Source organism: Phodopus roborovskii, unplaced genomic scaffold (assembly GCF_943737965.1).
Source record: "Phodopus roborovskii unplaced genomic scaffold, PHOROB, whole genome shotgun sequence".
In the NCBI taxonomy this organism is placed as follows: Eukaryota; Metazoa; Chordata; class Mammalia; order Rodentia; family Cricetidae; genus Phodopus; species Phodopus roborovskii.
The window spans coordinates 2932668-2951492 of record NW_026125052.1 but is presented as its reverse complement, the minus strand read 5'-3'; the positions used below and the strand labels follow the sequence as shown (position 1 = coordinate 2951492).

Here is an 18825-nt window from a genome sequence, read left to right as displayed (position 1 = left end):
TTACTATTATAAATAATGCTTTTGTGAACATTTGTATATGATGTATGTGTTTACATTATACTTAGATTTCCTGGATCATGTAACTAATATTTTTCAAAGCATTTGCATTATTTTAAGTTCTAAATTAGATGATTCTACTTTCTCAAAGTGCACCAACACTTGCAGTCTGTTTTATTGAGGATATCCTTGTGGGGTCTTGTGGTTTGGCTTTGAATTTCCCTAATGATGAATGATGTTCAGTGTCTCTTCATAGACTTACTATTCACTTGTGTATTTTTAGAGAATGCTTAAGACCTTTTGCTTTATTGGGGGTGGGAAGGAAGGGATGAGTGTGCAGGTGAAGTTTGCACTGTGACCTTGGTTGTCCTCAGATTTGTGACCCTTCAGCTTTACCTGATTTTCAAGTTTTATTTTGTGTTTTTGTTAAATTTTTATATATTTTGCCTTTTTATTATTGATTTATATAAGTTCCTTGTGAACTGTGGATGAAAATCCTTTATTGGTATATAGTTTGAAAATAATTTCACTTTTTTTCCATTTGTATTACAAGTGCCTTTTTATGATGTATGTGTGGTGTGGGTTTTGGGGATTAAACTCAGAACATTGGGTGTGGAGAAAAGCACCTTTACCTCCTAACCCATCTTTAGTTTCTTGATAATGTCCTTTGTTTTGATTTTGATAAAGTCTAATTAATTTTTTCTTCTTGTTTCTGTACCGTGGTATTATATCTAAAAAGGTTTATCTAGATCAGGTGATAACATTTCAGTTTTTGTTTTGTTTTTTTCTTTTCTAAGAACTTTATAGCGTTAGTTCTTAAATTTGTATCTGTGGTCCTTTTTTAATTAATAGCTGTTTAATGATATTGATTTTAAAAGAATTAGAATATTAGGGATAATATAGCTAATGTTCATTAATTAAGGATAGAAAAAATGAGCCTATCTGTGAGAATACCTCTTAATTAGAATTAAAAATACAAATTTCTATATCTTGATGATCTCCAGAACTGAATGCTGAATTTGGATTTTATTTTTGATTGTAAGCCTAGGCTTTAATGGCTGCGCCATCTCTCCAGCCCTGAATTTGGAGTTTAGCAAGCCTGATGTTTTCTTGTGTGAGTGTGTCTGTGCCTTGAGTGTTGGAGTGTATGCTACAACGCACTCGTGGAATTTGAGTCTTTCTCTTTCCATGCTGGTCCTGAGCTTCAATCTCATGTTCTTTTACTTGCTAAGCTTATCTACCAACTTTTTTGTTTTGCTTTGGTTTTGTTTTTTCAAGACAAAGTTTCTTATGTAGCTCTGGCAGTCTTGAAGACCACTCTGTAAATTAGGCTGACCTTGAACTCATAGATCCACCTTCTTTGGCACCATGTAATTTTTATAAGCTCCCATGTAATTGCAATTAACAGCGTAGTAAATGATAACTTTTTCTAGGCTGTCATATTCACATTTTGAATATTGATACTAATTGCATAGTATAAAATATGCTTTGGCTTTTGTTTTAGTTTAAGATTAATTTTCATTTTTAATTATATATATGTATATGTGTGCCTGTATGTATGTGCATAGGGGTGCAAGTTCCTGCAGAGACCAATCTTTTGGAGCTAGAGCTACATGTGGAAGCTGCCTGATACAAATGTTGGAGGTTGAACTTGGGTCCTCTACAAGAGGACTGAGCCACCTTCCTAGTGCTCCTCCATTGATACTATGTTATTACATTAGTCAGTATTCCATGTTAGGTAGTTTTTAATCACTTAGTAGTGAGTATGTAGTACTCTATTATGTGTAACAAGGATTTGAGACAGAGTCCTATAGTGTAGTCCAGGCTCATCTCCTACTTACATCAGTCCTCTTTCCTTGCCTTCTTCAGTGCTGGAATTGTTGCCATGCTTGGCTCAAAATTGTTATTAAGTATGTATTTGGAATTAAGTTACTTCTTAAGTTATAGAAAATTAAAGCCACCAATGATAAGATAGGATGTGATAATAATTAAAGCTGAATGGTCTTATGAAATAGTAAGACCAGACAAAATTACTGGCCAGATTAATATCAGTGTCATTTAGTGGTACTTTTCTGTAGCTATTTAACATTTATGGGCCACATGTTCATACTCATTCTGCAGGTTGAAGCCGTTGCTTGTGTTGGTGCACCACTGTTACATTCTGAGCCCTATATTTGGTGATGTTATACAGTCTTATGTTTTCTCAGATTAATTCATCATTATAACTAATTTTTTCTTGTCATTTTACCATAGTGGTAAACTTAAGAGAAATAATTTATAACTCATTTCAGTGCAAGACAGAATCTTATGTCCTGGGAATGACTAAAATCGATACAAATTGATTAATTGGATAAAAAAATACTTTATGAAGAGTTACTTTTCAGTGTTTTTCTTCTTGCTGGAAGAATCTCTGTTTTGTGTCTGTATTTGGGTGCTGATCTAGCCACTGCATGTATGCTCTAAGAGTTTCTTCCTGCTAAGGCATCCTTAACCTAACCACCGGAATCTTGTCAATCTGTCCTTCCTTCCTTCCTCCTTATTTTTGTTGGGGGGAGGGGGCAGTTTTGCTAACTTGAGGAGGAGGGCTAGCCTCAAACTTGGCACCTTCCTATATCAGCCTCCTGAATTCAGGTTATATAGACATGTGCCACCACATTGGACTTTTGAAAGGTTTCATGTAGTTTGCTGTATAAGCAAATGTTTAATGTTCTTTATAATGAACAGGTACATTTTTTGATATGTTTATCTTTAAATTTTGTGTCATCAATAACAATTTCTACTCTTTTTTTTTTTAAATGATTGCAGATGTGAGTGTGCAGTGTTCCCAGGATATACTTCGAATGCTTCTCTCTCTTCAGCCAGTTCTTCAAGATGCTATTCAGAAAAAAAGAACAGTGAGGCCTTGGGGGGTTCAGGGTCCTCTTACTTGGCAACAATTTCATAAAATGGCTGGCCGAGGCTCTTATGGTAAGTTATATATTGTGATAGATATTAACTGATTATATATCTGTTCCAACTAGAATAAGAATGTTAGTTTTCAAAAAAAATTTTTTTTAATTGAACATTTAAGGTCAATCTGGTCCAGTTCTAATTCTAGCCTGCCTTTCTATATTTGTAGCATTTAGTTTTCCTGGGTTCTTTACTCTCACATTAGTGTGAGTAGCTGGGCTATATGTGCACACTTGACATCTAGTGTGATTTTTATGTAAAGGAAGGGTCCCCAAAAAGACTTGAGTTCTAAATCGAATGAGATGGACAGATTGGGGTCAGATAGTAGAGACTAATAATAATGATTTTAAAAAACACAAGATTTTTCTCATAAAAAGTTTGAACAACAAAGGAAACTTACAGTTAACAATAAAGTAGTGAGTGACTGAATACCCTGAGTAGGTATATGGTCACTTGTGATCGAGGAGACTATTTAAATGTTTGAAATGTTGATTTGTTTCTGAAATGCCACTTATGAAGTGTATTTGGAACAATAGCTGGTTGTGTTATGTATAGTGCTGGGATTTGAACCCAGAGCCTCACACACAATAGGTAAGTACCAAACCACATCCCCAGCTCTGGATTAATACCTGTTAGCATTGAAATCCTCAATTTCTCTGTGTTTTCAGAGTGCATTGTATACAGTAGCAGACTTCTTGTATTTTTCTTTTTTATTAATGGCTGAATGATTTCAGTGTCATATAAATTGATGCTCTATAAAAAAATTTCAGGTTAGCAATACTTTCTAGTATGAACTTTACATTATTTTCAAAACCAACATTGTTTTGTTTTTTTCCTTTTTTGCTCTTTTGGGGGCCCTCCACCCAGCCCCCAAATAAATATGTACGGATGCTTATTATTACTTATAAGGACCTGGCCTTAGCTTGGCTTGTTTCTTGCCAGCTTTCCTTAAATTTTCCAGTCAGTTTGCCTCTGGGCTTTTTTCCTTTTCTTACTTCTGTATGTCCTATTTTCACTCTTACTCCGTGGCTGACTGGGTGGCTGGTCCCTGGCATCATCTCTCCTTTTTTTTCTTGCTCCTTCCTTTTTATTGCAGTTTTTCTCTCTGCCTGCCAGCCCCACCTATTTCTCTCTCCTGTCTTGCTATTGACTTCTCAGCTAGCTCTTTATTAGATCAATTTAGGTGTTTTAGACAGGCCAAGTAACAGCTTCACAGAGTTAAATAATTGCAATATGAAAGAATGCAACACATCTTTGCATCATTAAACAAATGTTCCACAGCATAAACAAATGTAACACATCTTAAAATAATATTCAACAACATAGTATAGAGATTATTTCTACACCTGATTTTGGAGATTATTCTGTTAACACATCCATAACTATCTTCTTTTCCTTTTTAAATGATTGTTTACATCCCATCATTTCTATATATAATTTCTGTATGTTGTTCATATATGTATTTTACTAATACACTATTTATAGACATATAGATTGTTTCTATCACTATTATTCCAACTATTTTCAGTGATTCATGTATGCTTGGCTTAAAGCATATGTGTAGTTTAAAATGTATATTGCTGAATTGTACTCAAAAGTATTAATTTAAACTCTATCAGATAAAAATCTATCTCAAACTTGCCAGTAGATTGTATGGTAGTTGAATGAACATTTATTTCACTGTAATTTGAGAGACTGATGGTGGGTTTTCAGGGTTCCGATTTCTACAGTGTGACTTCTTTTATCCTATTGGATAAGTTGTTTACCTTTTTGATTCTTGTTTCTTGTGCTTAAAATGAGTTAATTACAGTGTCTGCCGATATGGTGTTTGTGAGAATTAGTTAATACAAAAATGTACAGAGTTTTGGAGAATACCTAGATTATAGTGCTGCAATTATTTCCTGGAATTCATCTTAAGTTGCTTTTTAAAAAAGAGATCAAACATTTTTCTATAAGAGGTATTTTTAATTTTTTGTCTTTGTTCATGCCCTTTATTCATCATAAGGTAATTTGTCATTTTCTTTGTCTAAAAATATTCTGTGGTAAGAACATTTAACTTGATTTACTGTTTTAATCTTAAGTAATCTTAAGTAATAAAATATAGTATAGTTGATATGTATACAATGTAATATAGTATATCTTATGATTTTCTTGAAAGTCTTATGGTAAATTATTCATCATTTTAATTATAAATAAGTTTGCTTTTAAATTACTTAATGATAGGTGTGATGACTGGTGTCTATAATCCCAGCATTTAACAGGCTGAGGGAAGGAGGCTTGCTACAAGTTCGATCTCACTGGGCTGTAGAACAAGACTGCCTTAAATAAAATAGCAGTAAATATTTTAAAATGACCACTTAAGGATATTTTTAATTCTGAAAATATGTCATTGCTATCTTTATGTTTCTGTCTTTAATATTTCCCTAATAATCTCTTTATTAGCTTTGGAAGTATAGAAAATTTGAATTGGCATTTTCCTAATTTCCTTCTTTATTACTCAGGAACTGACGAATCTCCAGAACCACTGCCAATTCCCACGTTTTTGTTGGGTTATGATTATGATTTTCTGGTGCTTTCTCCATTTGCTCTCCCTTACTGGGAGAAACTTATGCTGGAACCATATGGATCTCAAAGAGACATAGCCTATGTTGTACTCTGTCCAGAGAATGAAGCTTTGTTAAATGGAGCCAAAAGCTTTTTTAGAGACCTTACTGCAATATATGAGGTAGGCATTTTATAATATATTTTCATGTTTAAAATGTACTGGGGAATTCTGGTGGTTGATGAAGAATGCTGATTTTGTCAGTTTTCTTACTAGGGAACTATATTCTGCCACATTTTTGCTAGTCTTTGTTAGGTATGTGCCACAGGTCACAGTGGAAAACAGTATTGGAGGGGAAGGATCCATCAAGGGCATATGTGCTCTATTTAAAGTAACCCTTGGTATGTTAGGTGTGGTGGTATATCCTGTTACTTATGAAAACAGGAGTGTCTCCAGGCCACTTTGGGCTACACAGTGAGACCATATCTTGGAAAAAAATGTATTACTAGGGATGTGGTATATGCTTATAATCCCAGCATTTGGGAGATGAAGGCAGGAAGATCAGAAATTTTTGGTCATCCTCAGCTACATAGCAAGTTTGGGCTACCTGAGACCCCATGTGTGTGGCTGTGGAGGGTGTGGGGTGTGGCGGGTTACAAAATAGCTTGAAATTCCTAAAGGAAAACGACCAGTATCCCCATACCTACCCATGGTATTTTGACTCAGTTGTTAATTATAAGTAATAAAGCTTGTTTTAAATAGATTGAGTGCTTTAATTTAATGTCTGTACCATAATAGTATAATAGTTTCCCTGAGTTTTTCTTTTATATATGTATTTGTAGTCCTGTCGATTGGGCCAACACAGACCTATTTCTCGACTGTTGACGGATGGGATCATGAAAGTGGGAGCTACAGCATCAAAGAAGCTTTCAGAAAAGTTTGTAACAGAATGGTTTTCTCAGGCAGCTGATGGTAACAATGAAGCATTTTCTAAGCTCAAACTTTATGCACAAGTCTGCAGATATGATTTAGGTAATATGTTTGTATTCATTCTACAAGAGTAGTGTGAGCATTGTGGCTTGGTTCATCATCTATTTTTGTAAATAATATTCTAGTGTCATGTAGCCATCTCCATTTATTTCAAACACGCTGTCTCTGCCTGCTTTTGTCCTGTAAAGTCAGAACTGAGTAGATGTGGCAAAGGCTGTGGTTTCAAAGTTAAATATGTACTTTCTGACTGTCCACATAGTAATTCTATTTGCTTTTTATGTGGGCACCCTATCAAGTAGACATTATGGATTCCAAAATATTTTCTCCTACTTCTGTGTGGTCTGATGTTTTATGCACTTCAAGATCTGTGATTTGTTAATAATTCAGATGCATGCAATTTCTAAGTCAACTGTGCAACTCCAGAAAAACTCTTATTGTAGCTAAGAGAATGACTGTTATTTAAAACCTTTTTGTACTTTTAAAGTAAGTATGAGTGAAATTCCTTTACATTTAATCCAAAGAGATGCAATACCAAATTACTGAACTAAGACATTTTTATAAATTGAGTCTCATGGTACTATTCCTCCATTTTATATTTTAGTTAGCTATCAATCTGGGCAGTATTTCTTCACCTTGTGATTTAGTAATACTTGCAGTGATTTGATGAAAAATTGCTACATACTGCTGTCACGTTTGCTGATGTACTGTGAATTTTTATTAACATTACTTAAGTATGGGAGTCCATGCCCCTGAGTCAGTAGCTGTCAGAGGGTTGATTGAAGCACTGGCTCTGTCTTTCCACCATGTGCTTTCTGGGGGTTAACTTCATCACTGAGCCATCTTGTTAGCCTTTGTTTACATTTAATTTTGTCCAGGAAATAGAATTTTCTTTCATTTTCGTATTGATTTTCTTCAATTTGAATGAAAGTTCAGGTTTACTTTTATAGTTCATTTTAAACTTGTTTCTTTAGTTTCTGGGAGAAAATAGAAAGCTAGTACATATTACACTGTTAGTAAATCAGTTAAGGGAAGATAATTGCCTTGAAAGTATCAGCTAAATTGTTTTTCTTTAGTAGAATAAAAATAAGTCAGTGGAATCAAGAATTAAATACCCGTTTTTGTTCTTTAGGTCCATATCTTGCTTCTCAACCGTTGGACAGCTCTCTACTCTCCCAGCCAAATTTAGTTGCCCCTACAAATCAATCTTTGCTTACTGCACCTCAGATGACAAATACTGGAAACGCTAATACTCCATCTGTCACCTTAGCATCTGCGGCAAGTAGCACTATGACAATGACTTCAGGTGTTGCCATATCTACTTCAGTTGCCACAGCTAATTCAACTTTGACCACAACTTCATCTTCATCATCTTCCAATATGAGTAGTGGAGTGTCATCAAATAAACTGCCTTCATTTCCACACCTTGGCAGTATGAACACTAGTGGTTCAGGATCCATGTCTGCACAAGCAAGTACAGTTCAGAGTGGCCAGCTAGGACAGCAGTCATCATCTCTGCAGGCAGCAGGAGTGTCAGGGGAGTCGGCTTCGCTCCCCACTCAGCCACATCCTGATGTGTCAGAAAGGTACCTTCAAAAAATACTGATGCTTGGGGTTGAGAGATAGTTGAGCAGTAAGTAGCATGGGTTTAGCCTGCTTGAAGCCTGTGGACAATGGAATAGATAAAAACAGATTTTTTTAAGTTTTTAGAAATTCAGAATCTGTGGTCCCTCTTTTATCTTTTTGTTTGGTTAGGTTTTTCGAGACAGGGTTAATCCTATGATAGTTATAAATGAATATAAAGTTCTTCTTGATCTTACCTCGGAATTTAGTTTAATCATGTTAAGTATTTTATGTATAAAATTATGATTGTTTGAAAAGTCTTTATCATAGAATCACAGGGTTGATGTTAAGATTTTTAAAAAACATAATTCCACATATCCCTATGCTCGAGCCTGGCCTGTGCCATAAGCACCCTGGCCTTAGAGGCTTTAGATTCTTACCAAATTTGAATTTCAGCTCCTTTTTTTTTTTTTTTTTTTGGTCATTTACCATTTGTGATTATGGGAAGGTCTAACTTGTTTGAGCATGTGTCCTTATTTGTAGTATGGGAGTAATATTATAATGCACAGCAAGTGCAGAAGTGCTATGACAAGTTCCCATGGTTATAAGTTGAGTTAGTCTGGGCCTAGTCATTTTTCAGTTACCTAGAATGCAGTTGTTCCAAAAGCCACACATAAATAAAAATGTAAAAATAAAAAAGGTAAAAATATGATCCAGATTGGTTTGCTCATCTTGAATAACTACATAGATCTGAAATTTAAAGAATGACATTTATTTACTACTAAACTTCTGTAATTAATGTTTCCAGTCTGAAACAGATACATCAAACAGATAATTCTGTCTTCTTTCTGTATTAACTCTGTTTCTGGCAAGATTGGAAACAGGGCCATTTTCTGAGATGGCTGTTAGACACACCTTTGTCTCAGTTTAATCTCTTGCTGTTAAGCTGTTTAAGAAGTCTATTCTTTCTTTTAAAAGCAAAAAGCCTGTTATTTCAAATGGTGTGAAATGTGAAAAGGTATGTGCGGAGCTATGGTTCTCTTTGGGGGGGAAAATTAGTTATCTGATTTTCAGAGCGGTTTTCTGGTATCTTGCACCACTAAAGGAGAAGGATTTGCTTTGGTGCTACCTCAGGGAAATGAAATACAACTTTCTGTTCTGTTTCTATTTAGCACAATGGATCGTGATAAAGTGGGAATTCCCACAGATGGTGATTCACATGCAATTACATACCCACCTGCAATTGTTGTTTATATAATTGATCCTTTTACATATGAAAATAAAGATGAGAGCACCAACTCTTCCAATGTATGGACTTTGGGACTACTTCGTTGCTTCCTGGAAATGGTCCAGACTCTCCCTCCTCATATCAAGAGTATTGTTTCTGTACAGGTAAGGATTTAATGTTTTAGAACTTTCAGAGGTACTTTTCTGTATTCTAAATCATTTTATTAAAAAAGGACAGGTTGTATGCTGGGCGTGGTGGTGTACACCTTTAATTCCCAAACTCAGGAAGCAAAGGCAGGTGGATCTCTGAGATTGAGGCCAGTCTGTTATACAAAGTGAGTTTCAGGATAGCCATTGCTACACAGAGAAACTCTGTCTTAAAAAACAAACAAAAGACACTTGTATTGACCTAAGTCTTACAATAGAATGTTTTTGTTTGTTTGTTGTTTTAAGACAGGGTTTTTCTGTATAGCTTTGGAGACTGTCCTAGCACTCACTCTGTATGTAGATCAGGCTAGCCTCAGACTTACAGAGATCTGTCTGCTTCTGCCTCCTGAGTGCTGAGATTAAAGGCACGGGCCACCACTGACAAGCTTATTATAGAAATTTTAAGAGAGTTTATAAAAGATACATTTTATAGTCATGGGGGTTGGAGCGATGACTTAGCAGTTAAGAGTGCTTATTGCTCTTTCAGAGGATCCGAGTTTAGTTAACTCCACTGAATCCAGTGGCTCACAACTGTCTGTAACAGGAGATCTGCTCCGTTGGAACTGTCATACACATGGTATACACACATAGATGAAGAGATTCTGGTTCGTACGCACACGTGTGCGTGACACACACACACACACACACACACACACACACACACACACACACACATTTTTAAAAAAAATTTGTCATTCACCTATTACAAGAAATAAAAATATTACGATGGTTAAGTATGGTGGTGTGTGCTTGTAATTCCAGGCAGCTGAGGTAGGAGGATCACAAGTTTGAAGCCAGCATCAGTACATAGTTCCAGGCTAGCCTGGGCTACGTAATAAGACAATGTCTGTAAGCTCCCTCATCCCCCTTCCCCCCAAAAAAGATTATATTGATCATGTTATTCCTGTGCTTACTTTGTAAGCAGAGTTATAAAGTAGATCCTGCATAGGAAAATAATGTCTGTATAAGTTAGTTTTAATTAGGACAGGATGCAAGTAAAAGAAGAAAATTAAATTTTGATTGATAGACCTCATGGGAGTCCTGTTTTTTTGTTTTTGTTTGTTTTTGTGTTTTGAGACAGGATTTTTCTGTGTGGCTTTGGAGCCTATACTGGCACGTCACTTTGTAGAGCATGCTGGCCTTTAACTCCAGAAATATGCCTGTCTCCCAAATGCTGGTATTAAAGACGTGCATCACCATCGCCTGGCAGGAGTCTTAATAAATATAATTTCTGTACATAGAAAATTTAAAGGCTTTCCAGGTGGTCCTTTAGTTTAAGTTCCATTTAAATTGCCACTATATTAAAACCTATGTAATAATTGTGAGAGAGAGATGAGTCAGTTTTTAAGGGTACAGGCTTTAGAAGTCTAGTGTTCAATTTCCAACACCCATATGGCAGCTCATAGACATCCATGACTCAAGTCGCAGTGAATCCAGTGCTCTTTTCTTGGCTCTATGCATAAATATGTTTAAGGTGTATATACATATATGCAAGTAGAACATTCATCATTGTACCATAAAGATTAAAAACACTGTATGATAGAAGCTGTAGTTTCTTTAGCCAATCTTTCCATTAGATGTTGCTGAAGTTTTGTTTGAAGAGATTTCTTTTACTCTGCAGCTGTAAGTCATTCTATTAACATTTGTAATAATCACTTTACTTGTAGATTGTTCCTTGTCAGTACCTGTTACAACCCGTGAAACATGATGACAGACAAATCTACACCCAGCATTTAAAATCTTTGGCTTTTTCGGCCTTTACTCAGTGTCGGAGACCTCTTCCAACATCAACCAATGTAAAAACGCTGACTGGGTTTGGTCCGGGCTTAGCTATGGAAACTGCTCTTAAAAGTCCTGATGTAAGTATTTATAAATATGTTTTCCATGAACAGAGTTATTAAGATGTCTTAAATTAAGATTTTATGTAAAACTAAATAATGCTTTGTCTTATTCTCATTTCAAGTTCTAAGATTGTATAGTACTTTTTTTTTTTTTTTTTCTTTTGCAGAGACCAGAGTGTATTCGACTTTATACACCACCTTTTATTCTGGCCCCTGTGAAGGACAAACAAACAGAGCTAGGAGAGACATTTGGAGAAGCTGGGCAGAAATACAATGTTCTCTTTGTGGGCTATTGTTTATCACACGATCAAAGGTGGATTCTTGCATCTTGCACAGATCTGTATGGAGAGCTTCTAGAAACATGTATTATCAACATCGATGTTCCAAATAGGTATTCATATTTACTTAAACATGATCATTCCAACTTGAAATGTTAGTATATGTACACATGCACAAACAGTTTCATACCTAGTAGTATATACATTATGATATTGAGTGTTGAGATTCTATGTATACTTTTGTCTATATTTTATATAAAACAGTTTTGGCCAGGCAGGTTGACATGTCTTTAATCCCCGCATTTGGGAGATAGAATCTGGACTACATATTGAGACTATTTCAAAAACAAATGTTCCCTCCCTTGATAAATCTGCTATACAGATAAAAAGATGAAGGTCCCTAACTTTTATGTTATAAAGTTGTGGCAATGATTTTGGATGAAGAATTTGAAACATTAGGGACTTGAGAGATGGTGCAGCAGTCAAGAAAGAGTGTTTGCTGCTCTCCCCGGAAGGCTAGATAGAGCTGATGCTCAGCATCCGCAGGAGGCTCACAACTACTGTTAACTTTGGTTGGCTTTCATGGGCATCTGTGCTATGTGCACATACCCCCCTAATACACATAATTTAAAAATATTTCTAACCTTATTTTTTATTATTATTATTATTATTATTATTATTATTATTATTATTATTATTATTGCCTGATGGTGGTGACACACACCTTTAATTCCAGCACTTGGGAGTCACAGGCAGGCAGTGAGTTCTGGACAGCCAGACTGGTCCACAGAGTGAGTTCTAGGATAGCCAAAATGACACAGAGAAACCCTGTCTTGAAAAACGTACATATATTATTTTAAAAATTCAAATTCTTTGTAATGTGAAATGAGGCAATATTCCTGCCTTAGTATATATTTAAAGAATGAAAGGAAGAAGGAAGGAAGGAAGGGAGGAAAGGAAGAAAACAGACTTGCAGATGGTGGTACACACCTGTAATCCCTATCGCTGGTATTTTGTGTGTGTATGTCTGTAGGCGTTAGAAGCCCTGGAACTGGAGTACAGATAGGTTTAAGTTGCCATGTAGATGATGGGAATTGAACCTGGGTCCTTTGGAAGATCAGCCAGTGCTCTTAACCTATCCAACTCCCTTTAAATATTTTAGAAATCTTTCCTACTCATGAAAGTATGGTCTGCTAAGCTGGATACTTAGAAGTACTAGCTGCTTTTGTATAGGACTGGGTCCCATTCCTGGCATCCACATGGTAGTTCACAACCTTCTGTAATTCTAGGTCCAAGTAATCCAGTCTTCTATTTTGGTCTCTAGGGACCAGGCATACATGCGGTGCACATACATACATGTAAGCAAAACACTCATATACATAAAACAAATCATTCACAAAATAAAAAGTAGAAATGTAACAAAGATTAAGACTTGTAGGGTTAGACAAGATGGCTCAGTGGGAAAAGATGCTTGCCTTCAAGCCTGACAGTATTGAATTTGACTCCTGGAACTCACATGATGGAGAGAGATAACTCCCAAAAGTTTTCCTCCAATCTCTACACCTGGGCCATAGAATACACACCCCCCCATGCAAAATAAATTATAGTTATAATATAAAATATAATCCCTTACTGGTTTCTTGCTGGTTCTATATTGGGAAAACTAGGCAACTGAGCTATGACTTATTAATCTATAATATCTGAAGAGTACTTTTATCTGCTTCATCAGATTGTTAGGATGCAATAAGTATTGGGTACTCAGTGTCTGGGCATTTTATTTGTAACATAGTAAGTGCTAAATAAATATTAGCTTCTATTGCTCATTTTCAAAGTGCTTGTGTTACATGCTTGCATACCTTGTGAAGGGCATGTATTAGAAAATATACAACAATGTTATTTGGTCTGAGAAATGTAGTTTGTGCTGGATATTCTGTATCTTTTAAGTTATAGAGATTGGTTTAGTACAAATTGTTAGCCAAAATTGGACAGCTCATCGTTTTTTTCAGTTCTTGTCCATGCATTGTTCATGCAACCGCTGCAGTAGTGAGAGCTGTTGATGGCTTGTAAAACTTCAAGTATTGAACTTAAAGAAAAAATCTTTTGCTGCAATAAATCGTGTTTCTAGTAAATTGAGGTGTTGGTAGGTAAACTGAAAAAACTTTTCTTAGGTTAACTGTATATCAATATATATTTATAATTTATTTAAATTTATGTCGTGCATTGGTGGGAAGGTATCAGATACCCTGGAACTGGAGTTACAGACAGTTGAGCTGCCATGTGGGTGCTGGGAATTAAACCTGAGTCCTGTAGAAGAACAGCCAGTGCTCTTAACTGCTGAGCCATCTCTCCAGCCCCTCAAAATACATTTTAAGAATTTATGTGTGTTTGTGGAGGTCAAAGGATAACCTCACCTACCATTCCTCAGGTGCTCTTCATCCAACCTTCCCCTTCTCTGAGACTGGCTAGACAGTCTCTACCCTGGACTTTGCTAAGTAGGCAAACTACATATTTATTTTCTTATGTTCAGGGGATTGAACTCAGGTTCTGATGCTTGCAAGAAAAGCATGTTAGCAATTTGACTATCTCTTCAGGACCATAATACACATTACAAAATATTAGGAATAACCAGCCAGTCCATAAGCTTGAAGCGGCATATAATATCAACACAGGGAGCTAAACCAGGAAGGATGGATTATTTGACTTTAGAAGTTTAAAACCATCTTGGGCAGCCTAAAGGGATCCTATACCAAAACATAGGAACTTGAATGGCAAATATATGTGTATTATTGGTTTTAGTAAAGGTTTGAAGCATTAAAATTAAGTAAAGGACCAGGAATTGGGGACATAACCCCATAATGAAAGTATAGGCATATCATATACAGTATGTTACCTGGTACCAGTATATATACCCTAGTATCAGTCAATAAAACAGAATAAATAAATTGATGAACCAGTTTGCCACACATTTGAATCCTCCTATTGAATTTCATCATGTGAATTTTAGAAATATTTACAACCATTTCATTCAATAGGGCTCGTCGGAAAAAGGGTTCTGCCAGAAGATTTGGTCTACAGAAACTTTGGGAGTGGTGCTTAGGACTTGTTCAAATGAGTTCCTTACCATGGAGAGTTGTAATTGGTCGCCTGGGTAGGATTGGACATGGAGAATTGAAAGGTAAATTGTGCTTTTCTCTTTTTGCTTTGTTTTATGGTGATATATATTTAGTTCAGAACATATTAAGTAACACGTTGAATAAAATGCTGAAGTTCTCAGCAGTTAAGAGCTCTTCCCGAGGACCCAGGTTGGATTCTCAAAGCATTCAACATGGTGGCTCAGAATATTGATAACACAAATTTCAGGGTGTCTGATGCCGTTTTTTAGCCTCTGAGGGCACTGTACACTTATACACAAAAATTATCTTTTTTAAAAATGCTAAATTATCAACAAAACTTTGTTTTAAAGAAGGAACCAAATATAAAGTCATTATATAAATGTATGACTTTAGTGGGATACTCACTGAAGGTAAGGGAATATGGGATTTCAAGTACCACTAACTGTAAGAGTTTTAAAATGCCAGACAGTGGTGGCGCAAGCTTTTAATCCCAGCACTTGGGAGGCAGAAGCTGGTGGATCTACAGAGGTAGTTCCAGGACATTTTAACTTGATGATAACCTCTGTATTAGAAAATATACTAACTTAAAAGCTGTTATATATTTCTCTTTTATTTTAGCCTTCAGTTAAAACATAACAGAGCACTTACTTTTAGTATTGTCTCCTTCTGCCCCTCTTGATACCTACAGATTGGAGTTGTTTGCTGAGTCGTCGAAATTTGCAGTCTCTTAGCAAAAGGCTCAAAGACATGTGTAGGATGTGTGGCATATCTGCTGCAGACTCTCCGAGCATCCTTAGTGCTTGTTTGGTTGCAATGGAACCCCAAGGTTCTTTTGTTATTATGCCAGGTTAGTTATCTTAAGTGTATATCAGATTTAATTAGTCCCTGTACAGTTAAGTTTTTAAGTGTTACATAAAATTTTTCACTTACAAAAAAATGGAAAAATACATCTCTTTTCAGATTCTGTGTCAACTGGTTCTGTTTTTGGAAGAAGCACCACTCTAAATATGCAGACGCCTCAGCTAAATACCCCACAAGATACGTCATGCACTCATATACTTGTGTTCCCTACTTCTGCTTCTGTGCAAGTAGCTTCAGCTACTTACACCACTGAAAATTTGGATTTAGCTTTCAATCCTAACAATGGTAAGTTAATTGAGCCTTAAAAATTCTATCTTATTTGTTTTGAAATAAAGATCTATCCCTCCCTGTCTGGCCTGCTACTTGCTATTTAGCCCAGTTTTGGTCTTGAGCCTCCCAGCAATCCTTCTGCTTCAGTCTGAAAGTACTGGGTTTATAGGCTTGTTTGTATGACTCTGGCTGTTTTTGTTTTTATATTTTTGAGATGTGCTCCTCGGGTTAGTGCAGAACTCCCACACTTAAGCCACCCTCCTGCTTCAGTAGTTGGAACTACAGGTACATATCACTGATTCCAGGGCTTTTTTTTTTTTTTAATTGAGTTTCACTACTGAATAGCATGCCTAGACATTTTCCTTAGTAAGAAAAAAGAATTTTGAACATGTAGCTAAGTCTATTGAGGCGGAAAGTTTTATCATAAACTATGTAGATGGGACTTAAAAGCAATAAAATGTATCTTATAACAAGGAAGCAAAGAGAAAGCTGAATCTCCAATAGGAAAAAGCTGTCTGATGGAACAGAAGGATGCAAAGTTAAAGAGAAGGCTTTAAGTTCAAGTCACGGGAAAAGACAAGGAAACAGGTTATTGAGAAGTTAGATTCCCAGACATACACAAAAATGTTTATTTTACTTCAATAAGTGCATGGTAATTTGTTAAAGTGACTCCAGGAAATGGATGTACCATTTTATATTATTATATCAGGTCATTAATATGAATGCTGTAAATTTTATTTTGAGAGGCTATCATTGATCATAAAAGTTTAGTATATTTATGTTTTGCTTTAGAGTCATTTGTACATAAACTTTCCCACCCATTACATATATATATGTAATCTGTCTCTTCCCTCTCCATATATCCATACCCACAATGATTCTTCCCTCCCTTCTTCCCTCTCTCCCTTTCCCCTCCCTCAAGATTAAACCTAGAGCTTTTTGCATGCTAGACAAGTTGTTTCTGCCACTGAGCTATATTTGTAGCCCTTCATATGTCATTTTGCTAATACAATGTTTTGTATAAACTGCTAGAATGGAGATACAACTTTGGTGAACCTTTTAAGTTGTATTTAATAGAAGAGAAAAAAATAGTATTTATTTTTACTCTAAATTACTTTTGAAAATGATAGATCTTCACACACAAATTTTATTCTCTATCTCCTCTCTCCTCTTGAGATAGGGTTTCTATGTCTGACTCTGGCTGTCCTGGAGGCCACATTGGCCTCAAACTCAGAGATCCACCTGCTTATGCCTCCTGAGTGCTGGGTTTTAAAAGCATGTACCACCAAGCCTTTTACATTTTATCACTTTATTCTTTTGTTATGTAATAGCTTGAGTATTACTTAGTAATGAATAGTACCATTTAAAACACATTTACATTTCTTGATTTACTTTGGTTTTGTTACCCATTGTTTCTATAATATTATTATATACTTAGTGGCTTAAAGGAATACAACTTTGGCCAGGTGGTGGTGCACACCTTTAATCCCAGCACTTTGGAGGCAGAGGCAAGCAGATCTCTGAGTTCAAGACCAGCCTGGTCTACAAGAGCTAGTTCTAGGACAGCCTCCAAAGAAAAACCCTGTCCCAATCAATAAACAAATAAAAAAAAAAAGAATATGAGTTTGTTATAATGCTCAAATTCATTCTTGGTGGGTTAAAGTCAAGCTTTCTTAGGGCTTCTTCTAGAGTCTTAGATACATCTATTTTCTTGCCTTTACCAGTTTTCTTGACTATTTTGTACAAAGTCTGTATTTTTGGCTTCTGCCCTTTCCATTTTGAATGACAGCAGTAGTCCCTTTACTGCCTCCCAGTCTACTCTGTCCTTTCTATCAGGACACCTTGGAGCTGGGGTTAATTCTGGGGTCTAATGCTTACCTGTTATTTATGTGACACATGGTTCAGTGACCACTAAATTTAAGTAAGATAAAAGGGCCCCTGGGATTACAGGGCCCATTGGAAAGTTCTGAATAATCTCTTTGTACATCCCTTTAGATTGATCAGTACTGCAAAGTCTTTTATGTGACAGCTAGCATAATACTTGGCCCATAGGTGATGTTATATTAATCCATTTTACTTTAAGATATTTTTTGGTTGTTTTTGTTTTATGAGATGGAGTGTCACTATGTAGCACTTCCTAACCTGGAGCTTACAGAAATCTTAACATTTTTTCCCCTAATTTTTTGAGACACGGTTTCTCTGTCTATCTTTGCCTGTCCTGGAACTAGTTCTGTAGACCAGGCTGCCTTCAAACTCACAGAAATCCACCTGCCTCTGCCTCACTAGTGCTGGGATTAAAGGTGTGCACCACCATGTCTGGCACCAACAGAAATCTTCTTGCCACAGCCTCTTAAGTGTTGTGATTAAAGGCCTGCTTCAACATATCCTAGCTGTTGTTTTCTGACAGACTCTCACTGTTTGTTTAGCCCAAGTTGGCCTTAAACTCATAGTATTCCTCATCACTCAGTCTTGTAAGTGGTGGGATCACAGGCATATGCCATCATGCCTTGCCAGTCCCATTTTGGCTAAAATTTATTTTAATACTTCATTGTGAATGATCATTGTATACAGAAAATAGAATATTTATTTATTTTCTCTTTACAGATGGAGCAGATGGAATGGGTATCTTTGATTTATTAGACACAGGAGATGATCTTGATCCTGATATCATTAGTATCCTTCCTGCATCTCCAACTGCATCTCCTGTACATTCTCCAGGTTCTCATTACCCCCATGGAGGTGATGCTGGCAAGGTAATTTCGTTAAAAAAAGTTTCACTGTATGTACATGCTGTCTATCCATCCAAGGATTATATCAACCAGAACACCATTTTTCCCATTTGAAATTAGGACAGAGATGAGATAAATTAAGCTCATGCACTTTTATTTAACTATTGATCCTTTTGCCGAGAGTGGGAGAACCATGGGGGAGGGGCAGTGATCTTCCTTTCTTCTATTGCACCAGTATACCCTGCTCATGCCCTCTTGTTT

The 18825-nt window shown here is 36.1% G+C and overlaps 1 protein-coding gene across 1 annotated transcript in view; it reads left to right on the top strand.

The window, feature by feature from the left end:
• Nucleotides 1-18825, top strand: part of Med13 (mediator complex subunit 13) — an 89544-nt gene that overhangs the window by 61090 nt on the left and 9629 nt on the right. The window contains exons 17-27 of the mRNA XM_051186555.1: nucleotides 2803-2964; nucleotides 5448-5671; nucleotides 6331-6520; nucleotides 7608-8061; nucleotides 9211-9430; nucleotides 11140-11331; nucleotides 11481-11704; nucleotides 14624-14766; nucleotides 15393-15551; nucleotides 15665-15850; nucleotides 18440-18588. Of these exons, the coding sequence (XP_051042512.1) occupies nucleotides 2803-2964; nucleotides 5448-5671; nucleotides 6331-6520; nucleotides 7608-8061; nucleotides 9211-9430; nucleotides 11140-11331; nucleotides 11481-11704; nucleotides 14624-14766; nucleotides 15393-15551; nucleotides 15665-15850; nucleotides 18440-18588 (2303 nt within the window). The remainder of the gene's footprint in view (nucleotides 1-2802; nucleotides 2965-5447; nucleotides 5672-6330; nucleotides 6521-7607; nucleotides 8062-9210; nucleotides 9431-11139; nucleotides 11332-11480; nucleotides 11705-14623; nucleotides 14767-15392; nucleotides 15552-15664; nucleotides 15851-18439; nucleotides 18589-18825) is intronic.